The sequence below is a fragment of the Littorina saxatilis genome, linkage group LG11 (assembly GCF_037325665.1).
Source record: "Littorina saxatilis isolate snail1 linkage group LG11, US_GU_Lsax_2.0, whole genome shotgun sequence".
Classification (NCBI taxonomy): domain Eukaryota; kingdom Metazoa; phylum Mollusca; class Gastropoda; order Littorinimorpha; family Littorinidae; genus Littorina; species Littorina saxatilis.
Window position 1 is genome coordinate 28,585,097 of NC_090255.1, and position 17,500 is coordinate 28,602,596.

Consider the following 17,500-nt stretch of genomic DNA (forward strand, 5'->3'; position numbering starts at 1 on the left):
GTAGTGTTGACGTCACAAAAAACGGCAATCCGAATCCACCAATCTGAATATCGGAAAAAAAGGAAAACAATAAAAACTAGCACACGCGATGACATTCTTAAAAGTTGTCATAAAATGACTTCACACGGCGCGTTACCAAATAGCATCAAAAAGAAAATGGCGACATGCAAGGGGAATGAATAAGAGGCAAACGATGAATGGTATGAGTAACTATAATCATCTCTCATGGCATATGTACGGTGAAAAAGCCGTCCATTCCATTTTGAATTTCAGGCTTAGGTGAGCATTTGTTTTGGAATTGCCCAAGAAAGAATGAATAAAAGAAAGTAAAGACCGAAGGAAGAAAGGAAGAAAGAAAAACTATCAAGAGTGATCCCCTGACAAAAAAAAAATAACAACGGCAGTCCTTATACACAGATCTGAGAACAGAATGAATAAAGGAAAGAAAAGACATATTAAGAAAGAAAGAAAGACAGAACAAAAAGACACAAGTCGCGTAGTGTTTCAGATAAACGATTTTAATTGGTGTCACTGGAATGTATGGTAGTGTCATCTGAAAAAAGTTCACACAAGTTTTTAATATGAAGGGGCAGATCATGTATGTATATGGACGGGCCTAAAACGAACCCTTGTGGTATGGCGTACCACAAGGGTCAGTTTTAGGCCCTCTACATATAGATATGTTATGTTTGGATTAAAAACAAGCTCAGAAAGTTAAAAAGAATAGAGATACAGAAAAGCGTGCTATCCTGCTCAGCGCAACCACTACCGCGCTATACTGGCTTGTCAATTTCACTGCCTTTTCCACGAGCGGGGGACTGACGATTCTATGCGGTCTTGGTGAAAAAATGCAGTACGTTCAGTTTCATTCTGTGAGTTCGACAGCTTGACTAAAGGTATTAATTTCGCCTCACGCGACTTGTTATATCTTGTGAGTCATCATGCATTGTTCTGCTGTTGTAGTAGATGTGTACATGCCTGATTGTCGCGGCGTGTACAGTATAGATGTATCCACACAAACAAACAAAAAACCATTCAATTATAATATTATTACAATTTGGAAGAATAATTCAATGGGTTTCTGAGTTGGGAATAGTAGAACTTAATGCTCACATCCATGTGCCAAAAGAAACAAAAATTATGTTTGTTGAATTCAGACAATAAAGTTGTATTGCATCGAATTGAACTGAATTTTTTTATCTTTTTTTTATCACATATTTATTTTTTACAAGAACAACACAAGCATTGAATTGAATTGAATTGAACTAGTATAATGTCCGTATACCATATCTTGTATACGAGTGACAGCCATAGACAGCCGGTACCACCCAAACACTTTTCAGCATTGCAAAACAAGCACGATACAACGTGTACAATGGCCAACGACTGTTATGGAGGCGCGTGTGCCTATCGACAGTTATTATTGACACAAAAGAGCAGCATGTCAGACGTCATTATCCTGGGTTTAAATAGGTAATTTATTTTGTTAGAGCTTATGTCAATATTGTTCACAATTTACGGTTCATCTGCCTCAATGTGTTTCTTGATAAAAGAAAACAAACTATATTAGTGCAATGGAGATCATGTTAATGTGCAATGAAATAGTGTTGTGCCTTATTGGGGAACATACATATGTGACCCTCCACCACGGAATGAGTCGCATGTCACCTTTGCATGATTTTCATATTTTTACATTTTCCTAAAGAGTTTTTTATGCTCTATCCAGTGGTGAAACCCGTTTTAGAAAAGAGCGAAAACTGTTTGAGTTATAAGCCTGTGACTAAGGTGACCCTCACACTGTTACCATACACTCTCCGGACTTATATCAAGCCCAGCGCAGAACCGCGCGAGGTGACATGCGACTCATTTCGTGGTGGAGGGTCACAAATAGTGTTGTGCCTTATTGGGGAACATACATATACGCACACACAAAACTTTCAGTTTGAAAAAAGTGCAAAATGAGTAAATTAATGTCACACATTGTAAAAAACACATTTAATATCCCCAACATGTCCAGTTATTTTGTTTATGTCCTCGTGGGGCTTATATTTTTGAAAAAATAGTTTGTCGCCTTTGGTAGATATTGTCAGTGCCGCATGACTGTTGGTGAATATGTAGTAGTTCACCCAAATTGAACATATTTCATTAAAAAATATATTATGCTAAAACTGTCGGGTGATCACAGTATAACGGTGGTGGTAGTGGTGAAGAGGGTTTAAGTAATGTTTGTAAAAACATTCTAGGAGATGTCGATCGACGTATAACGACCGAATGTCGGTTACATTCTCAAAGTCGGTAAAGGGAGGTACAACTGCATTGTGCACTTGCAGAATCGTTCAATAATCTACGATGGGATGCTTATCTCCTTTTTAGGGTAATAATAATAATAATAATAAATGAGCATTTATATAGCGCAACATCATAACTTTACAATTATGCTCTTTGCGCTTGACACATTTAAAATTCAAACACAGTTATACAAGCATTTACATCTACATTCATAGTCAGCAACGCTTGATTAAAAGCATACACCATCAAACATACATTACAACAGATTCTTCCACTAATTAAGTAATAAAAACATGAATAAAATAGGTAGTAAAAACAAGGAAATACCAGCTGAATACCCTTAATCAAACAGAACATGTTATTAATACTGAAAAACAGCCCTAAAATGTGTATACACATTATCACATTATCACTAAAACAACAAATACACTAAATGTAGCGGAGCAGCCACTAGATTGCCAATTTTAAAGTCTTAGGTATGATCCGGCCGGGGTTCGAACCCACGACCTCCCGATCACGGGGCGGACGCCTTACCACTAGGCCAACCGTGACGGTATACATCCCATAATTATGAGATATTTTCTTATTGTTCTGAAAGCTCTTTGGGCAAAAAGCAGTGTTCTAATATGGTTAGAAACTCTTATGTTACATGGTACATTATTTTAGTAAGGGTACGCACTCGTGAAACCAATGCTCCAAAACAATAAGGCTTCTTATCCTCTAACGGGTATATATAAATTGCTGGAATATGACAGAGTTTAAATACGGTAAAGAATGGAAGAAAATAAACACACCTGGTATAATGCACCACCTAACAGCGGACTCAGAGCCAGACCCATACCACTACTAGTCGCCAATAATCCCTGCAAAGACAAACAGACAGATAGACAGACAGACAGACAGACAGACCGACAGACCGACCGACCGACCGACAGACCGACAGACAGACAGACAGCCAGACAGACACAACGGCACACACACAGACACAGACACACACACACTCACACACACACACACACACTCACACACACACACACACACAAACACACACACACACACACACACACATTTTATTCCAATTAATTTTACACCAATTAATTTTACCCCAATTTCATTTTACTCCAAATAATTTAATCAATTTAATTTTAATTTTTAGCAACAAAGTCATACTTACAAAGCAAACATTCTAGCATCCCCCTCCCCCCCCCCCCACCTCCACCACACCCACACTGCAATGCATAACGAGTAACTTAAGTTTGCTACAAATTCCTCATTCATCCCGTCCTATGCCGGTGCCAACCCCTCCAAACACACCCACACACACACCACACACACACACACACCCACACCCCACACACACACACACACACACACACTCACACACACACACACACTCACACGCATCCCTCACCCCATCCCCCCATCCCCACCCCCTACCACAATCACACACTTTTCCCGTCGCTATCGACCTAAAATGTAAGTAATCAACAGGAATAATTTTCTTCTCACCGCAGCGGTTCCGACATAATCCGGAAATTCAGTTGCCAACAGTGCGAAGCTTGAGGTTTGGGATAAAGATTCACCAAGGGCTGACACAGTACGGAGAGCGAAACATAGGGCTTTGAAGGGTAGACCCGGAGGGCACATGTACAGAAATCTGGTGATCACAAATGTATCAACGTAAAACGACCTACTTGCTGATGTGTAATATCTACCAAACACAGCGCACAAGACCAACGACTTTATCGTGTTGTGCTCCTTTATCAAAACATATTTTTCATGGCTTTGTGAAGTTGTATTTGAATAAAACACTGTTTAAACCAAGACCAACGTCAACGAATACGTTCGAAGCCTGGTCAAGAGCTTCGTGGTTCCCCCAAGAACCCCTGCTGGCAATCGTCAAACGTCGGAAGTTGGTGTGGTTCGGCCATGTCACAAGGCATGACACCCTCTCCAAAACCATACTACAGGGCACTGTCGAGGGAGGACGCAGACGTGGAAGACAACGGAAGAGTTGGTCCGACAACGCCAAGAAATGGACGCAGCTGAGATTCCCTGACCTCGTGGCGACAGCCCCCGATAGAACTGCCTGGAGAAGGGTTTCTTCCTCCTTGGCCCTCATGTCCCCCCAACGTCTGCCACAGTCAGGGGATTGATGATGATGATGATGATGATGATGATGATGATGATGATGATGATGATGATGATGATGATGATGATGATGACGATGATGATGAATATCTGCCGACTCGTGGTTAAAGATGCAGTGCAGGACACAGCATTGCAAAAGCAACGATTCGTCTTTGTGTCGCAGATTACGATGTTGACAGTCAAAAGCATCAGACAACTATATCACAGATGACTTCGCTCGTACACACACCTTCAGTGTTGCCATAAAAACGAAACTGTATGCGGTTTGTCAGTGTGCATCTCCCGCCAAAATGGAATGAACATTTCCCGTGATCACGTTCTGGGGCTAAAGACTGTGTGCGGTATGCCAAAATGGACCCACATACATTTACCATCATTTCCAATTTCTTACGTAATCAAACACAATGTATTGACGTGAACTACTCAAGATAATAATAATTCGCCCTCTCGCCGTGACTAACAGACTTCCATGAAGGCTTCTGAAGTTATTTAATAGTTCACGTACGGGATCTGCAGTGAGCCTGATCGAGGGCCAAGCTTTCCTGCCCGGACAGTGAAGAAAACTAATTTGTAAAGAAACATTGCAGTTTTCGACGCATTGCAAGAAGGTAAATGAAACTTGGTATACTTTAAATTGGACAGATGCACGAGGCATGGTTGAAAGCCCTAGAAGTTCCGTGCACCTTGAAATGTGTATTGCTTATGCCACAACTGACCCTCGTAAAATAAAATGTGATTTGATTTGATTTGAAGGACAGTATAACTTCAAGGTATCAAGATACAAGCAATACGTATATTATTCAGATATCGATTCGAATTGGTATGCTATCGTATCGCGTTTCCTGAAATTGATATACACATACGAGAGCACAAACACGCAGACTAGCAGATGCAACGCAAAAAAGTAGATCAGCATCTATTCTAACAATAGGAGAGTTTGCTGCGGTTACGTACTGTCGCATTGTTAACGCTAAAACGCATTTATGGGTCCAAATGAGGGGGGAGAGATAGAGACACACGGAAAGATGAACAGAAGGACGAATAGACACAGAGACAGAGAAAGAGACAAAGAGAGACAGACAGAAAGACGTACACGCTAAATCTTCCCATGAACACCTCTTACCCAAATAAAGTGAAGCAGCCGCCGTTTAGAAATAGTCCAGATATAAATGCAAACTTTGGTCCTATGTATCTCATCTGCAAGAAGAAAACAAGTCACGTAAAGCGAAATTAATACATGTAAGTCAATCTATAAAACTCACAGAATAGAACTGAATTCACTGCATTTTTCTGTCTCACCACGACAAGCAAACCCCCGAGGACACAATAGCAAGATCTAGATCAGCATTTTTCAGGAAGTGTACGGGTATCGTCATCAAATCTAGTTTTTACGTCACGCGTTTGCCAAGATCTGCAGTCTTGGTGGGAGCAAAACAACGTATGCATTTGGAACATTGAAGAAAACAGTGAGTCACGGGTGACGCAAAATCTACACGTACACGTACAGGTCTTTGCTACACGTTCGACTATCTAGAACACTGTAACACAAACCCAATGAAACCTGTTTGCATAAAAGGGATGTTCTTGATTTTAGAGCAGGCATTTCTTTCTTTCTACGTAAATGTTTCCTTACCATTCTAAGTTCCTCAGAAACATATTAGTTTATAATAGAGTTACGTACCTGTAAATTCCTACACACATGTGTGCAATAACAATACGAATATTAACATAATCAATTACTGCATATAGATATTTAAACCTATATACAATACCAAATAATTAATCAAACAAAGTAATCTGTATTTTAATGTTAAATTTCAAAAACACCTCTTCTTAAATATGTTTTCCAAATTTGTAAATTCTTTTTACCGACAATTTTTCTCTCTCAATATAATCTGTCTCTCCAACACAATATGTACAATTCACACTATGTGATTTTGTGTGTGTGTATGTGTGTGTGTGTGTGTGTGTGTGTGTGTGTGTGTGTGTGTGTGTGTGTGTGTGGGTGGGTGGAGCATGTCATCAGCATGAACCACCACATGCCCAGACGCCAACAACAACAACAACAGCAACAACAACAACACCACAGACAACAACCACAACAACAACAAAAACAACAACAAAACAACAACAACAACAACAACACAGACAAAAACAACGACAACGACAACAAAAACGACAACAACAACAACGACAACAACAACAACAACACAGACAAAAACAACGACAACGACAACAAAAACGACAACAACAACAACGACAACAACAACACACAACAGGTAGCGTAAGGCGAAAATACAAACATTTAGTCAAGCTGTCGAACTAACAGAATGAAACTGAACGCACTGCATTTTTTCTGCAAGACCGAATACTCGAAGCATCGTCAGTCCACCGCTCGTGGCAAAGGCAGTGAAATTGACAATCCAGAATAACGCGGTAGTGGTTGCGCTGAGCAGGATAGCACGCTTTTCTGTATTTTTTTAATTTTTTTTTTTTAACTTTCTGAGCTTGTTTTTAATCCAAACATAACATATCATATGTTTTTGGATTCAGGAACCGATTTTGGGAATTTAATTGTAATCATAATTTTCATATTTTACATTTTCAGAGCTTGTTTTTAATCCGAATATAACATATTTATAAGTTTTTTTCGAATCAGACAATGATGAAAAATAAGATGACATTATTTTTGGATCGCTTTATAAAAAAAAAGTTTTAATTACAATTTATAGATTTTTAATAACCAAAGTCATTAATTAATGTTTAAGCCTCCAAGCTGAAATGCAATACCAAAGTCTGGCCTTTATCGAAGATAGCTTGGGCAAAATTTCAATCAAATTGGTTGAAAAATGAGGGTGTGACAGTGCCGCCTCAACTTTTACAAAACGCCGGATATGACGTCATCAAAGACATTTATCGAAAAATGAAAATATATATCTGGGGATATCATATCCCGGAACTCTCCTGTCAAGTTTAATGAGGACCGGTCCCGTAGTTTTCTCTGAAACTTGACTAAATGTAAAACACAACAACATAATTAATACATGTACAACAATTAGCATCTGCACGTATGTCTCGGTGCTACCTATATCCAACTATATCTATACTCACATAATTTCCGAAGAAGGGCGAAGACACAGTAACCCAAAACTCGAAACAGCTGAATACCAAGCCTATTTCAGTTTGTGACATCCCTTTTGCTGCGGCCTGAAATAGAAAGACATGGCCTGTTCGATGCTCAGCTCAACATAGAAAAATAAATATCGTATACAATGTAGGTTGTCTTTGCTGAACACACACACACACACACACACACACACACACACACACACACACACACACACATATATATATATATATATATATATATATATATATATACGACTTGTGTCTGTGTGTCTGTGTGTCTGTCCGCGATGCGCGGCCAAGGTTCTCGATGGATCTGTTTCAAATTTGGTGGGCATATTCAGGCATATTCAGGTATTCTGTTCTTGGTGCCATGTGCAAGTGCTTGCAACGAGGATTTTGAGTCCGTAAGGATGACCACCCCCAGGGGTGGGGTTGGCAGATCGTTTATCAGTGTGCAGGCCATGTAGATAGCAAATAACTCTGCAGAGAAGATGCTGATCCCCTTGTTTAGCTTGTATTTTCGTGTTATATCAAGTCCAGGAATCGACAAGGCACACCCAGCCTCCCCTGACTGCAGGATCGAACCATCTGTGAAGACCTGTAGGTGGCTTTTAAATCGTTGATCGATCTTTTCTTTTGCAACTGTGGCTAGCAGCAATGGGTCTTCTGCCTTTTTGAGGCCGTCTCCATAGTCTATGATCAGATTTGGGGCTTCAAGCAGCCATGGAGGGTAAGGAAGAGTACCACCTGTGACCAGCTTTTCCTTGGACAGGCCACTCTGTTCCCATATGCCCTTCACATGGTTGTATATTGGGAGCACTGTTTGGTATGTATGAGTCTTGGACTCAAGAGCTTTGTATTGCATGTGGTCGGTATCTCCCATGTCTGGGGTAAATACTTCCACTGCCGTGTTTGGGACACAGTGTATTCTGACAGCCAGCTGTGCACATCTGAGGTGGCATTCCTCTTTCAGTGGCAGCCATCCCACTTCCTGGTAAAGTAGGGTGGAGACTGCCGATCTGGGGACCCCCAGCGCCACTTTGAGAGCGGCTCTTTCTACTCTTTCAAGCTTTACCCACTGACTGTCAGGAGCTGCAAAGAAAGCCTCTTGGCCATAGCTGAGGCGCGACCGAACAAGGGCACGGACAAGATGGATCAATGGTTTTCTGGCTGCCCACGACTCTCTGCTCAGAACCTTTATCAGGTTTAGAGAGCGTTGAGCTTTTCTCACAAGTGAGTCTATGTGTGGGCCCCAACTGAGAGAGCTTGTGAATGTCACTCCCAAGAACTTGGTTTTATCTGCTGGCACCAGCTGCACCCCATTTATGGTGATGGAACATGTCCTTTTGACGAGCTGCACTCCTGTGAAAGCCATGAACACGGTTTTTTCGGTAGATAGCTCAAAGCCATTCGTCTGCATGTAGTCAGCGATTTGGTCGACTTTTTCTTGGTACCGCCCCATTTTTGTTTTGATTGTTCTTTCTGACTTGCAGTTGACTGCTTCCCAGAGGGCCATGTCATCGGCAAACAGAGACAATGAGGCCTCCTTGAGGTTCAGATTTGCTGCATCGTGGACCATGATGCTGAACAATATGGGGGCTATGATGCTTCCTTGAGGCACCCCCAGTGATTGTGATGAACCGCCACGCTGTCTGTCTCTGTCTCGCGATTCACCCCGGCGAAGCCGGGTATTCCTCTAGTATATATATATATACGACTAGTGTCTGTCTGTCTGTCTGCCTGTCTGTCTGTCTGTCTGTCTGTCTGTCTGTCTGTCTGTCTGTCTGTCTGTTCGCGATGCACGGCCAAAGTTCTCGGTGGATCTTTTTAAAATTTGGACACCGTATTCAGCTACACCCCAGACACAACCTCATCGATGAGATATTTCAACACGTGCTCTCAGCGCGCAGCGCTGTGCGCGCTGAACAGATTTTGTTTTTTGTTTTTTTGTTGGTGTCGGGATCCACTACCAGTAACTCTTCCTTATCTTCTCCAGCGTTTTCAGCCGCGATTATCTCCCTTCCTCCGAGTGGCGTCAATCCATATTCCCGTTACTACGTTACTATTTTTAGAAGGTCACTGCACGTTACTACTTTTAGAAGGTCTCCAGTGTTTTGCGCGTTTATCTCCTTTCCTTCGTGCGCCGGCGAAGCCGGCGTACACCCGGCAAAGTCGGGTCCCAGGCGCAGCCTGGTATTCGGCTCTACTTCTTCCCGGCGAAGCCGGTACCCGGCAAAGCGGGTAATCATCTAGTATACATATATACACACACACAGAAACACACACACACAGAGAAAAAAACACACACACACACACACACACACACACACACACACAGACCCCCCCCCACACACACACACACAACACACAGTCCACACACACATCCGCAACCTCCACCCACCTCAGACGGGAAGAACGGTGCTAGTAATCCGTAACACGCGCTGCCAAGCAAGTCGCAGAAACACAATAGAAGAAGGGTCAATTGCTTCCGCGACGACATCTTACAAAATGAAAATGGCTCTTTCTCTTTTTCGTCCGCATTTTCTTGGCTGACGGAGTGTGACGAGTTTTCTTTGGCGTCTCTGTCTCGGGAAAGGTCACATCCTTGATTAGGAGTGCCGTGTTCCCTTACGTCGTTGAATGGTAACAGTTCTTCCTTCAGCGTCATTGTCTTGACGGTTTGGAAGGTTCAACGTGCTGGGGTGAACTGTTGCTTGAACGCAGAGGTATAGAGGTATGCAGTATTTATTGCTTGCAAAAGATCGTAGAGCTTTTCGACAAATCTTTGATATTTTTGGAAGACTGAAAATAAAATAAAATCATTTACGACGAATGAATAACAGAACACAAAGACTACACACACACACACACACACACATATATATTCATACACATACACACGCTATCACAGAGACACAGACACAAAAACACACCCACACACACTGCACACACACACACAGACCCACACACACATGCTCACACACACATGCGCACACACAAACAGAACACATACGCTCTCACACACTCACACTCACACTCACAGACACACAGACACACACACACACACAGTCACGCTATCACACAGACCGACAGACAGACACAGACCCACCCCCCTCACACACACACACATACAATCACAAAATCGCACACAAACAGACACACACACACGCTATCTCACACACACACACACACACACACTGGCCCACGCACACCCCCTCCCCCCTCCACCACCACCAACATCAACATCAACATAAACGGCAACATTACACTGACGTCACTAGCTTAGCTTTGCCGTTGTAGTTATAGCTGCAGCTGTAGTTTTCTGGTTGTAATTGTAGCTGTTGTTATTAGTCGGGTATCCACTCATCATAATCTTGATGTGTTCACTCGCAGGCCGTTACAATGAACCTTCCGATCAGCCTCCAACTCCGCTTCGTTAACTGTACAACACCAGCATTGTGTTGGGTCCTAAAATGGAGCGACAGCTTGCTGGGGCGGTTTAATCCTGCTAATGGGCAGAATATACCTGCGCAGTTTCAGCGGCACAGGCGAAGCACTGCATATTAGGCAAACAAAAAAATTGTCTGTTTAGGGTAACATGACCAAAAAAAGTAGGGTCGGTAGGTAGGTAGGGTTTTTTTTGTTTTTTTTTTTGTAAATGCTATGTTGGCTGAACATTCACTTCTTATATTTGATGAATACATGTTTCAAAACTAACGTATAAATAAAACAGAGAGAAAGGGAGAGAAAGAAACGCCAAATGTCTCTTTTTAGCATTTTTACCTCTTTTTTTTTTTTTTTTTTTTTTGAAATCAAAAAAAAGTTTTTGGGTCGGCGCCAAATCGATAGGGTCGGTCGGGTTACCCTAAACAGACAATTTTTTTTTTTTGGCCTTATTGATGCTGCGATAGGGATTATGACGAGTACTTGGCCTTATTTTCTTTTCGCGCAACGTGTAGCGCCGGGGCTGGAATAATCTGCAGTGCGTCGTCGGTCCTGCTAAAGTTACATGTAAGCGGAGCCCCGAGGGGGCAAATTATACCTGCGCAGAGTCTGCGGCGCTGCATGCTGCGATATGGGTTATGACGAGTACTTGGCCTGTTTTCTTTTCACGCAACGTGTAGCGGGCTAGGGAAAATGAAGAATTACCTCGATAATCTGCAGTGCGTCGTCTGTGCCGCTGACTCTGCGCAGGTGTAATTTGCCCCTAACGCGACAGTCCACTGGCGCGACTTCCATTCAGGGCAGAATACACCTGCGTAGTTTTAGCGGCACAGGCGACGCACTGCATATTATTGATGCTGCGATAAGGATTATGACGAGTGCTTGGCCTGTTTTCTTTTCACGTAACATGTAGGGGGCTGGGATAATCTGCAGTCGGCGAGTGGTCGTCTGTCCTGCTGAAGTTACATAGGTGAGCGCCAGGCCTTATAACAATATTCCCCCAGCCAGAAAACAGAAACATCTAAATACATGCGAAGCAACACATGTCGCGTCAAGTTAATTAATACAGTTTGTTCATCTGTAATAATAATAATAATTGTCAGTAAGTACTGGTGTCACATGACTGATGTGAACCAGTTGATTGGCTAATGGCGATGCGCTAAAACTGTTAGCGCACTCTTGGAGTGCGCTAACTTTTCCACAGAGCGTATTCTTGCGCCCTTTGCCTAAGCAGAGACTGTGTGCTCTCATCCTCAGAATTAATTAATGACATGTAGCTTATATTCTCCACAATACCAAATGACCATAAATTCCCTGCTTCTCAATTAAAGCAGAAGTGGGTTTTTTTTCTGACAGATTGCATGTGCCTGTGCCAGTGCCAGTGATCTAAAAAAATAGAAGCCGCTGTGTTTCATCTAATTTTCGCCGAATTGCATAGATTCTTCTCATATGCCGTGTTAGTGGCATGTAGCTTATCATCCACATTACCAAATGATGAGTTAGTATACAATTCCCAGCGGCTAACAGAAAACACAAGTGTTATTCCGATAACGTACCAGCAAGACCAGTTTGGAAGACTGACTCGATCGACTCTGTAGCAGACAACACAGAAATACGACTACATCAGTTCAGTAAATGAATGGTTTCAGAATTATTATTTCAAAGCAAGAACAATCGTAATCGAAAACGTGTAAGGTTCAGAACGTTCTTACCATATATAAGATTTATTAGCAGCCTGCCTCATGCGTACAGACTCAGTGCAGACTGCAGTCGTTCCATTGCCCAGGTTGGCAGGTAGCCTAGCAGACGACATTAACCCCGCTCAGCAAATCAACATGTTGGGCAAATGTGAACGAAAAAACGATGGGGATATAATACGTGTAGGGTTCAGAGCATTCTTACCGTTCATATATCCCCGATGAGTGAAGATAGAACTCGAGAAATATGCCACATTTGTTTTGAAAATGTGCGAACCGTCGAGTCCCGCTTTGAGTCAATTCAAGGGGAGTCACTCCGCATAGTGAATCCGTCGAAGCTCGACTGGAGGTTTCGAATCGCAAATAATGAAGAGCCTTTCTCCGAGTTCAAATGAGGTCTCTCTGAAAGATCATCACTGTTCAGATTAACGCTACACTGGAATTTACCAACAGAAATTAAAATGCGTGTGACGAAAGCACGACACACTTGAGACACCCCACACAAAAGTAGATCTTTACTGTGCACGACCTGACCACACAGTTATGCCTATTCAAATGCGCATTGCAAAATGTGCGTTTGGAATCTTCTTTTTTCTATGGCGGTACTGACAATATCGTTATTGAAACAATCCCAGTGCACTAAGGGATTTATAGAGCAAATCTCGAAAATAATTATTGAACTCAGCGCTATGCGCTTCGTTCAATAATGAATTTTCTCGATTTGCTCTATAAATCCCTTAGTGCACTGGGATGTCTCAATAACTTAAATAATAATAATAATAATAATAATAATTGTCAGTAAGTACTGGTGTCACATGACTGATGTGAACCAGTTGATTGGCTAATGGCGATGCGCTAAAACTGTTAGCGCACTCTTGGAGTGCGCTAACTTTTCCACAGAGCGTATTCTTCCGCCCTTTGCCTGAGCGAGACTGTGCTCTCATCCTCAGAATTAATTAATGACATGTAGCTTATATTCTCCACAATACCAAAATACCATAAATTTCCTGCTTCTCAATTAAAGCAGAAGTGGTTTTTTTCTGACAGATTCCATGTGCCTGTGCCACAGTTGATACGTAGCAGACTAGATTACACTGAAATACGACTGCATCAGTTCAGTAAATGAATGGTTTCCGAATTATTATTTCAAGGCAACAACAATCGGAATCGAAAACGTGTAGGGTTAAGAACGTTCTTACCATGTATAAAACTTATTACCAGCCTGCCTCATGCGTGCAGACGAGCAATTGTTGTTTTTGAAATGAGACTGCAGTGCAGTGCCGTGGTTCGCTTGCCCTATAGCCGCCCTAGCAGACGACATAAACCTCGCAGCAAATTAACATGTTGGGCAAATGTGAACAAACAAACGATGGGGACATAATACGTGTAGGGTTCACAGCATTCTTACGGTTCATATATAATAGTACCAGTCTCCCCGATGAGTCAAGATACACCACGAGAAACATACCACATTTACTTTGAAAATCCGAGTCTGCTAACCGCGTACCGTGGCCTTGGCCGGAGTCAATTCAAGGGGCAACACTCTGCACAGTCAATCTGTCGAAGCTCGATGAAGGAATCGCGAAGAGCACAGTCCTTTCTCCGAGTTTAAATGAGGTCTCTATGAAAGATCATCACTTTTTAGCTTAACGCTACACTGGAATTTACCAACAGAAATTAAAACAAGAGTTTGCGTGTGACGAAAGCACGACACACTTGAGACAGCCCACACAAAAGTAGATCCAGTGACACAAACCTGACCACACAGTTACGCCTATCCAAATGCGCGTTGCAAAATGTGCGTTTTGAATCTTCTTTTTTCTCTGGCGGTACTGACAATATCGTTATTGAAACAATCCCAGTGCACAAAGGGATTTATAGAGCAAATCTCGAAAATAATTATTGAACTCAGCGCTATGCGCTTCGTTCAATAATGAATTTTCTCGATTTGCTCTATAAATCCCTTAGTGCACTGGGATGTCTCAATAACTTAAATAATAATAATAATAATAATAATAATAATAATAATAATAATAAATGAGCATTTATATAGCGCAACATCATAACTTTACAATTATGCTCTTTGCGCTTGACACATTTAAAATTAAAACACAGTTATACAAGCATTTACATCTACATTCATAGTCAGCAACGCTTGATTAAAAGCATACACCATCAAACATACATACAAAAGATTCTTCCGCTAACTAAGTAATAACAAGTCGCGTAAGGCGAAATTACTACATTTAGTCAAGCTGTGGAACTCACAGAATGAAATTGAACGTAGTCCGCCGCTAGTGCAAAAGGCAGTGAAAGTGACGAGCCTGTTTGGCGCGGTAGCGGTTGCGCTGTGCTTCATAGCACGCTTTACTGTACCTCTCTTCGTTTTAACTTTCTGAGCGTGTTTTTAATCCAAACATATCATATCTATATGTTTTTCGAATCAGGAACCGACAAGGAATAAGATGAAAGTGTTTTTAAATTGATTTCGAAAATTTAATTTTGATCATAATTTTAATTTTTTTTAATTTTCAGAGCTTGTTTTTAATCCAAATATAACATATTTATATGTTTTTGGAATCAGAAAATGATGAAGAATAAGATAAACGTAAATTTGGATCGTTTTATAAAAAAATAATATTTTTACAATTTTCAGATTTTTAATGACCAAAGTCATTAATTATTTTTAAGCCACCAAGCTTAAATGTAATACCGAAGTCCGGCCTTCGTCGAAGATTGCTTGGCCAAAATTTCAATCAATTTGATTGAAAATGAGGGTGTGACAGTGCCGCCTCAACTTTTACAAAAAGCCGGATTTGACGTCATCAAAGACATAATTTTATCGAAAAAATGAAGAAAATTTCCGGGGATATCATACCCAGGAATTCTCATGTCAAATTTCATAAAGATCGGTCCAGTAGTTTACTCTGAATCGCTCTACACACACACACGCACACACACACACACACACACACACACACACACACGCACATACACCACGACCCTCGTTTCGATTCCCCCTCTATGTAAAAACATGAATAAAATAGGTAGTGAAAACAAGGAAATACCAGCTAAATACCCTTAATCAAACAGAGCATGTTATCAACAATACTGAAAACAGCCACAGATTTTGTTTGTTTGTTTGTTTGTTTAACGCCCAGCCGACCACGAAGGGCCATATCAGGGCGGTGCTGCTTTGACATTTAACGTGCGCCACACGCAAGACAGAAGTCGCAGCACAGGCTTCATGTCTCACCCAGTCACATTATTCTGACACCATTCTAGCACTAACCCCATAATGCCAGACGCCAGGCGGAGCAGCCACTAGATTGCCAATTTTAAAGTCTTAGGTATGACCCGGCCGGGGTTCGAACCCACGACCACCCGATCACGGGGCGGACGCCTTACCACTAGGCCACCGTGCCGGTCAGCCATAGATGTTTATATACATTTCACATTATCACTAAAACAACAAATACACTACATGTAGCCTACTGATGGACTGAGAAAACAAAATCAGGGGTTGTAAACTGAAAACTGTATTTTCATGTATTTCAAATTTACATCTGAATGAAAATAAAACAGAGGCAATGTGGCTAGGATCCATGAAGAACAGTCTTGAGCAATACTGTAATATAAGATGGAAAAAACGGTTAAAAATGTTGGGTATAATATTTAGAAACGATATCGGTGCTTCTGACACTGAAGAGAATTGGTCAGTACGGTTTGATAGAATTGAAAGAATTGTTGGAATGTGGTCAAAACGGAATTTAAGCATTAGTGGTAAATTGTGTATAATTAAAACTTTTGTGATATCCCAGTTTGTATATGTTTTGCAGGCACTCTCTGCACCGACAAAAGTGCTTGATATATTAAATACTATCCTTTTTAAATGTTTGTGGAAACGGAAGTACTCAAATAGTAAAGCTTTTGAAAAGGTGAAACGAACAGTTGTATGTAATAAAATAGAAATAGGCGGTATTAACATGATAAATATGCATGATATGCAGACATCCGTTTTGTTATGTTGGGCAGCCAGGTTACAACAAACAGATTTTGCAAATTGGCAATTGATTCCAAGACATTATTTTGAGGTTCTTGGAAGCCAGCTGTGTTGCTTTAAATCAACTGCCAAACCGAAACAGTTTATTGGTCTGACCAGAGTTAAATCAAAATTTTGGCAACAAGTTTTAAAAATATGGATTGAGAACAGATATTTATTTCCTGTTCAAAAAGAAAGTATTTTTGATCAATGTTTGTGGAATAATGCAGATATTATTTTTAGAAAGAATGTGTTGTGTTTTGATAAATGGATTGAAGCCGGTGTGAATTGTGTACGTGATGTATGGATAGACGAAAATATTGTGTCATTTGAACATATTTGTGCCATTGTCGGATATAGTGCCACAAGGCTGTTTGAGTACAACGCTTTGCACACGGCCCTCTGCGCGCGAGCACTGCGAGACAACACAGTTAAAGAAGACGCGTGTGACGAGCCTCCTGCGACCTGTTTTCAGGGCGTGCTAAATAACCCTTTCCTGAAGAAATTTCGTGCGATACTTAACGCAATCCAAAGCCAGTGAACCCTGCTCTGTAAAATTTTGGTCCCACAAATAAACATTTGCATTGACGAAAAGTATTGGGTCCTGGCAAGTGCATGTACAAGCGAAGAAAGATTAAAGTTACTCCAATGGAAAATTTTACATAATATTTATCCCAAAAATATTTTATTGCATAAAATGAAGTTAAAAGAAAATAGTTTATGTAGTCTTTGTAATGAAATGGATTAT

General features: G+C 41.2%; 2 protein-coding genes across 2 annotated transcripts in view; both read right to left on the reverse strand.

Annotated features, from left to right (window-relative positions):
• Positions 1 to 7,670, reverse strand: part of LOC138980190 (MFS-type transporter SLC18B1-like) — a 32,599-nt gene extending 24,929 nt beyond the window's left edge. The window contains exons 1-5 of the mRNA XM_070353024.1: positions 7,552 to 7,670; positions 5,564 to 5,637; positions 3,799 to 3,946; positions 3,084 to 3,152; positions 1 to 43 (exon numbers count right to left, since the gene is read on the reverse strand). The exon at positions 1 to 43 is cut by the window's left edge and continues 48 nt beyond it. Coding sequence (XP_070209125.1) covers positions 1 to 43; positions 3,084 to 3,152; positions 3,799 to 3,946; positions 5,564 to 5,637; positions 7,552 to 7,632 — 415 coding nt within the window. The 5' untranslated portion in view covers positions 7,633 to 7,670. The remainder of the gene's footprint in view (positions 44 to 3,083; positions 3,153 to 3,798; positions 3,947 to 5,563; positions 5,638 to 7,551) is intronic.
• A 236-nt stretch (positions 7,671 to 7,906) lies between these two features.
• On the reverse strand, positions 7,907 to 9,148 carry LOC138979526 (uncharacterized). Its single transcript, XM_070352237.1, has one exon. It carries the CDS (start codon positions 9,146 to 9,148, stop codon positions 7,907 to 7,909), a length of 1,242 nt encoding a protein of 413 aa, XP_070208338.1.
• Positions 9,149 to 17,500: the final 8,352 nt, after the last annotated feature.

What these genes read in the sequence shown, in the direction of transcription:
- LOC138979526 (XM_070352237.1), bottom strand. Translation starts at nt 9,148, where the DNA reads ATGGTCCACGATGCAGCAAATCTGAACCTCAAGGAGGCCTCATTGTCT.